Genomic DNA, 7757 nt, shown 5'->3' with positions numbered 1-7757 from the left:
AGTAACCACTACAATGTGATCTACATGAACCCAGCAGAGAGTAACCACTACAATGTGATCTACATGAACCCAGCAGAGAGTAACCACTACAATGTGGTCTACATGAACCCAGCAGAGAGTAACCACTACAATGTGATCTACATGAACCCAGCAGAGAGTAACCACAATAATGTAATATATCACATGAAAGGAAAGCTGCCAAACCACTGAAATGCGGTGGATGTATGAAGGGGCCACAGCTCAAGCGGTGTAGTACGGTGTCTTGGTGGTGAATGGGGCCCAACCTTGTAAAGTCTTGTGTGTTTTTGGATTAGCACCAGTGTGTTGTGAAGAGGCCAGAGTAACAATGTTTGAATGCACAGACACTCAGGACAGGGCGAGCCCCAACCTGTCCATAGGAATACCACTCATTACTATAGGACCTCAGGGTTCAGCTCCGTCTCTATCTATCTCCCCTCTAACCCAAACCCAGTGGAGCAGCATGAATCACCCAGACTAATAGCAGCCCCAGTGCTCCTACACCTACAAAGGTAGGACCGTAATTTGAGCCAGTTTGCTACAGCAGGAAAACAATCCTGCAGCAACAGGAAATGGGAATTCAATGTGAATTATAATTAATGGACATTTTTGTAGGGGTTGATACCTTTTTTGTTAGGGCAAATTAAGTCTGACATTTCAGAGTAGAAATTACACACTTTAGAAGCCTTTTTAAAACTCAAATACACTACAAGTTTACATTTCCTGAAAATTCTCAGCAACAAAAGAGTGATCAAATTACAGTTTTTTACAATCACTTTGGCACTAATTTCGGAACCTTGATGTCATTTTTCAAAACTCTAGACACAAAACTCACAACCAATGATCAAAATGCACATTTTTAAAAACTCTAACACTTTTTCCAATTGCTTGGATACAATACACATAAAGCTAAGATCATTTGTTCATTGAACTAAAATCACCTGTTCAAAATGACACAACTTAACATCAAAGTATTACCATTTCAAAATGCAATTCACACATTACATCTGAGATGACTGTCTATTCATTTCATTACAATGATCTAACTATCAATTGATACAACTGATCAAAATGATAAGTAACTGTTGCATTACTCTTAATGCATAGTTTTATGGAAACTGACAAACACTATTTCATGTTTAGATCATGAAAGTTTCAGGATAACGAGATCCATTGACACCAATTACCGTGGAACCATGAACCAATTGGACTACATTATCTATGGATGTAATATTTCATCATCATTATTTATCAGACACTGTTTCTATGGTCCCACGTACCACTTTTCCAGACCATGTTTTCAGATTTGACATTACTGTACACTCACTGGCCACTTTTTAGGTACACCTATCTAGTACTGGGTAGGACCCCCTTTTGCCTCCACAACAGCCTGAATTATTCACGGTGTTGTACGTTAAGAGATGCCATTCTGCACACCACTGTTTTAAACACCTGTTATTTGAGCATTTGTGGCCTTTCTGGACATTCTCCTCTGACCTCTCTCGTTAACAAGGTGTTTTTGCCCACAGAACTGCCGCTCACTGAATGTGTTTTGTTTATCGCACCATTCTCTGTAAACGCTAGAGACTGTAGTGCGTAAAAATCCCAGGAAGGCAGCTGTTTCTGAGATGCTGGAATCACCATGTGTGGCATCAACAATCATTCCACGGTCAAAGTTGCTTAGATTACTCATCTTGCCTGTTGTAATGTTTGGTGGAACAACATCTAAAGCTCTCTACTCTATATACTCTATATATTGAGTTGCAGGCAGCCACATGATTCGCTGTTCGAATGTAACCTTCCTTGATGAGCTGAATCAGGTCTGTAGAGCTGATGGCATGACCTATGTCATTGTGTGGGATAATGTCATGTTCCACCATGCTCAGAATGGTGCAAGCATGGTTTCAGGCCTAATCACAATTTACCACCCTGTACTTACCCCCATATTCTCCTTTCCTTACCCCGATTGAGGAATTTTTCTCCACATGGAGGTGGAAGGTATATGATAGGCTCCCTCACGAACAAGCCACCCTTCTCCAGGCCATAGATGACGCATGCAATGACATCACGGCAGACCAGTGTCAGGCCTGGATTCACCATGCCCGAAGATTCTTCCCAAGATGTTTGGCGAATGAAAACATCCATTGTGATGTGGATGAGAACCTATGGCCAAATCCACAAGACAGGCTTGATGGAAATATAGAAGTACAGTAATCAATCCTTTGTTTTGCTTTTTACAGTAAGCCAGGTGAGGAACACTGCAGTTGACGTTTTACTGTAGTTTTTGTTTTTTTTGGTAGCTAATTATTTTTGCTTTGATTCAAAGAAACCTGTGTTGTGATTTTATTGTATTTCATCAATACATTTCATATTTTGTTCAATGATTCCACTGTGTCTGTAGTATTCTCTCTACTAGTCCTTTTACAGTGATGTATTTAGTGTAGTAGCATAATGAAACGTGTCACATATTTTGTACTACAATATTTAATGATTGTACGAACAACTACACAGTGAAACTATCGGTATCTTGTGTGTGGGTGATCTAAATGAATGTTCCTATTGTATTTCATGATAAATAAGTTATTTGAACCAATGATTCTGCAAGTGCAAGGTTTCTTTAAAGATATGAATGCACAATGCAATGTTTTGAACATTGGACAGCCTGTGTTACAAGTGATGACCGTTTTGAGTTTTGTGTCTAGAGTTTTGAAAAATGACCACAAGGTTCTGAAATTAGTGCCAAAGTGACTGTAAAAAACTATAAGATCCTCCATCTATCTGTACACCCCCAGGTTAAACGACAGAGAGGGCAAAAACCAACTCGCTCCCTCAAAACAGCCCTTATCGACCTGTCACTCAGGGTGGTGTTAGCTAGCATTGTTTAGAGCTGTTGCACAATAAGATGAATTTATATGGATCTTGTGTGTGTGTGTGTGTGTGTGTGTGTGTGTGTGTGTGTGTGTGTGTGTGTGTGTGTGTGTGTGTGTGTGTGTGTGTGTGTGTGTGTGTGTGTGTGTGTGTGTGTGGTGTGTGTGTGTGTGGTGAACTTAGAATACCATCAGTGCCCCTAACCCCCTTAAAAAGATCTTGAAGAAGCCCCCTGGCTTTTATCTCCACTGGCTAAATGACAGGCTTTTAATTTATCTGCCCTAATACCATAATAATTACACATGGCCGCAGGGGGGGGGAGGGGGGGGGGGGGGTGTTTGATGCCGACAGGGCAAGAAGAAATTAAAGCAAGGAAATGACTGGGGGAATTAAGGAGTTGATAGACAAAGGGTGGAAGCTCAGAGTTTCCTACAGCACCTTGAACTCAGCTGACGGACTGTCTCCGCGATTCTCTCTGCCACCCTCCTCAGAGACCCACCCCCCACCTCACCCTTCCTCACCTGACCCCACCCACCCTTCCTAACTCGACCCCACCCTTCTCAGTGAGCCCCCCCTCACCTTTCCTCACCCAACCCCACCCCCTCTCACCACAAGAGAGCAAGGCTGAGACAGTACAGCCAGCGAACACTTTTAGGACTTGAAAGCAGCAAAAGCACCTTTCTACCAACAAAACCCACCAATGTTTATCTAAACCCACACAACAAATTACAATAGACAACTGCTGCATACGCTTCACGTTTCCCCTACGGCGAGCTGTTGGAACTTCCAACACATCAAACGCCTCATAGCAAAGAACAGGTGTGATACAGTCATTTACTAGTTAAAAAGTAACTTTCCTAATCAGAAATAATCCTCAATCTGACTAATCTTTCTGATCCCTGTCTGGCATGACATCGTTCTAGAAGTTTGGCTGTTGATGTTTCTAACTCTGGGTGACATTGTATGGTATGCCGAGGGAGACATTTCCAACCTGTACGGTTCAACCGGTCACAGGTCAATTGCGTTGCCGTCAGTACAGGCATGCAAAGCACACTGGGACGGTCTTGATGTCATCACCGCATATTTGTGTCACACACACTATGTGAGCGGTGTTATGTGTCCTGTTGTCCTTTTTGGTGCACCGTGGAATAGTTTTGTGGTGAGTCAGGATGTGTGTGTGTGTGTGTGTGTGTGTGTGTGTGTGTGTGTGTGTGTGTGTGTGTGTGTGTGTGTGTGTGTGTGTGTGTGTGTGTGTGTGTGTGTGTGTGTGTGTGTGTGTGTGTGTGTGTGTGTGTGTGTGTGTGGTGTGTGTGTGTGTGTGTGTGTGTGTGTGTGTGTGTGTGTGTGTGTGTGTGTGTGTGTGTGTGTGTGTGTGTGTGTGTGTGTGTGTGTGTGTGTGTGTGTGTGTGTGTGTGTGTGTGTGTGTGTGTGTGTGTGTGTGTGTGTGTGTGTGTGTGTGTGTGTGTGTGTGTGTGTGTGTGTGTGTGTGTGTGTGTGTGTGTGTGTGTGTGTGTGTGTGTGTGTGTGTGTGTGTGTGTGTGTGTGTGTGTGTGTGTGTGTGTGTGTGTGTGTGTGTGTGTGTGTGTGTGTGTGTGTGTGTGTGTGTGTGTGTGTGTGTGTGTGTGTGTGTGTGTGTGTGTGTGTGTGTGTGTGTGTGTGTGTGTGTGTGTGTGTGTGTGTGTGTGTGTGTGTGTGTGTGTGTGTGTGTGTGTTGTGTGTGTGTGTGTGTGTGTGTGTGTGTGTGTGTGTGTGAGACAGTATCCCACAGAGAAACCTGCTATTATTAGACAAACGAGCCAGGGGGAGGGAGGGAGAGAGAAGGAGGGGTACGGAGTGAGAAGAAGGGAAGATAGAAGAGGTAAGACAGGGAGCGGTCTTGTCCCCTTTTACGGTGAGAGAGAGGCGTACTGCACTAAAGTTTAGGGGAGTGCTGCAGGGGTGTCCTGGACCTGGACTGGTTGCCATGGAGGCGGGGACTACAGTGTTTCATACTGTCCTATGTACAGACTAAAGGGCCAGGGGTGGGCACTGGAAGAGCTAAGAACAGGAGCTCACTTAGCTACAATCAAGGCACCACCCACTGCTGTATCCAGCCTCCTACGTGAGGTACCAGGCCTTCCATTAGCTGGCTTTGGCTTTTAGTACAGACACCTGTTTAATCTCAGACACACAGTCTACACAGTGGCATCATGAAAGACTGGGCTCAAAAACAAACAGCCACACAGCCCGGAGAACAACTGTCTGAAAGACAAGGTGAAGAGTGGATGGAGGGAGGAGGAGCAGGGGTGGAGAGGACAGGGTAGTGGAACTGGAGATCTGAGAACGCTGTGGTAGAGGTTTAAAGGAAAAAGGGATGGAGCTGGAGAGATGAAGGGATGGAGCTGGAGAGAGTGAAGTGTGGTGCAGAGCGAGGGATGAATGGAGCTGGCGAGAGGGGGGGATGCAGAGAAAAGGAGGGATGGGTGTAGAGAGAGGGAGTGGTGTTGCTGAACACCAGCCAGTTAAACTCAGATAGGCAGAGATCCAGACTGGGGAGATAATGAGGGGGATTTTTGATGGAGAAAAAAAAAGAGAAAGACAAAGTTGCAGATAGAGATTTTTTGTATAAGATGATGAGTGAGGGGCAGTGGTGAGGGAGAGCAATAGATAAGTAGAGAGAGAGGGGAGAGAGAGAAAGAGAGAGAGATGCAGTGGCTTGGCCAAATGGGCACACCCCACCCTAAAAGACCAAACAGCCTACAGAACCGCACTCGTTATTTATATAACTCAACATGTATGTAGCCTAGTAACCTTTTTATCCATAAGAGACAAGAGAACAGTGGAGTGGAAAAACTAAACGATAGCGTTTGAAAGCATAAAACGTTGCTCAAATGTGGGGCAGATAATGCAAACTATAAATAGATCATAAGGTTAGTGTTATCTACCGGTAAGGTTGTGAGTAGGCCTACCCTTAATTCATAAAAGCCCTCATATCAATCAATTTAATAACACGTGGTATCGTCCGAGGCACATCACACCCCATCCGACGCATTCTGAACAGCTAGCTCATTGATCATAGATCAAATACATAGTGGCCATTCCGGCCGCGACAGGCTGCCGGGGCTCAGCTACAGGCTACTGCAGTCCGTTGTGCGCTCAGAAGTGCACTCCACTGCGGAGCAAGGGGTTCCCACACGACTACAAAGGGAAAGTGCAGTCTGGGTTAACCCCTAAAGCATCTCACGAATTTAACATGATCCGTCACTTCGTTCAAAATGTGCTGCGCATCAAAGAGTTGGCCTACATGTAAGTATTTTTTCTCTAATAACTTAAAAATAGTTCACTGACAAGTCCAGCATTTCTTCGGACAAAAATGCCGAGATTTTCAAAGTCTCGATTTACACCTGTTATTTTGGCACCGTCTGGCACTCAAGAACAGGTTGTTTTCTCATAAAGCGGGTGACAAGAACAAATTGCCAAAGGAAACAAAACATGCACAAGGTACATTAAAGTTGTATAACCCACTAACGCATTTAAAACACGTTCGTAATGTGATAAGCAGTCCATAGCCTACTATGATATAACGCACTGCGATAGTTGAAGAAGAAACAACCGTACAGGCAATGAAGAGATTCATAGTCTCCAGCCAAGAGGAACGAGCAGCAGTGGGCTAAAACAACATTTACTTTCTAATATAAAACAGACGGGGACGCGTGAAATCGAAGTCTTACCTTGCAATGAAAAGCAAAGCAACAAGGTGCACAAGAGCGAAGTGCGTCCAAATTCTACCATCCCGTCCATGGCTCGATCTGTAACTTTTACAAATGTATTTAGCTGTTTTTCTTTAGCTGTTTCTGTCTTTATGTATTTGTGGCAGCAGCAAGTCTTCAGTCGTCCAGAGTTGTTTCTCCCTCGCCCTCTCTCTCTCTCTCTCTCTCCGTCTCCCTCAATAAAGCAAGCGCTATCCCCCCTCTTTCTCTCACAGCGAGAAATCTGATGCTGGTGGCAGTCTTGGTTGATGTATTTCCACAAAAGGTGACCCCACGCCCCCTCTCTCTCTCTCTCTCTCTCTCTCTCTCTCTCTCTCTCTCTCTCTCTCTCTCTCTCTCTCTCTCTCTCGCTCTCTCGCTCTCTCGCTCTCTCTCCCGCTACACCTCAGTTGCCCTGAAAAGACTTGCTTAACTATTCACATATGCCTATATCGATGGCGGCGGTTTTTGAAAAGTTAAAATAGATGTTCAAAAACAACATTAACACCGAAGTGGATAGTAAAAACTCTTGCCAACTCCTACCACTATTTCTTGTTCCTTAGCCTTCAACATCTATGATTAGTTTATTACAGATAATACATTAACAATATAGGCTAATGACATATATTTTTTTATTTTCATTCATAACCAACAATAAGAACAATAATACACAGCCTACTACCTTGTTAGTTAATATCAGCTGTGGATAAAATCAGATTCAGAATCATATAGTTGAAAATATCCAGTCCGTTCATATTCTGCATTTTTTATAGTCTACACACAATAGCCTCCCTAGCCCAGCATAGTCTACACACAATAGTCTCCCTAGCCCAGCATAGCCTACACACAATAGTCTCCCTAGCCCAGCATAGTCTACACACAATAGTCTCCCTAGCCCAGCATAGCCTACACACAATAGTCTCCCTAGCCCAGCATAGTCGACACACAATAGTCTCCCTAGCCCAGCATAGTCTACACACAATAGTCTCCCTAGCCCAGCATAGTCTACACACAATAGTCTCCCTAGCCCAGCATAGCCTACACACAATAGTCTCCCTAGCCCAGCATAGTCTACACACAATAGTCTCCCTAGCCCAGCATAGTCTACACACAATAGCCTCCCTAGCCCAGCATAGTCTACAC

At 44.2% G+C, this 7757-nt stretch overlaps 1 protein-coding gene across 2 annotated transcripts in view; it reads right to left on the bottom strand.

Annotated features, from left to right (window-relative positions):
- LOC106605682 (basal cell adhesion molecule) overlaps positions 1 to 6872 on the bottom strand; it is an 87808-nt gene extending 80936 nt beyond the window's left edge. Inside the window, exon 1 of one of the 2 annotated variants that reach the window (XM_014201572.3) lies at positions 6597 to 6872. In XM_014201572.3, the coding sequence (XP_014057047.1) occupies positions 6597 to 6666 (70 nt within the window). In that variant the 5' untranslated portion in view covers positions 6667 to 6872. The remainder of the gene's footprint in view (positions 1 to 6596) is intronic. The other variant, XM_014201573.3, reaches the window with a different exon arrangement.
- Positions 6873 to 7757: the final 885 nt, after the last annotated feature.

The sequence above is a fragment of the Salmo salar genome, chromosome 05 (assembly GCF_965601325.2).
Source record: "Salmo salar chromosome 05, fSalSal1, whole genome shotgun sequence".
Taxonomy (NCBI): domain Eukaryota; kingdom Metazoa; phylum Chordata; class Actinopteri; order Salmoniformes; family Salmonidae; genus Salmo; species Salmo salar.
Note: the sequence above shows the minus strand (reverse complement) of the source record. Positions and strands in the feature narration are given on the sequence as shown.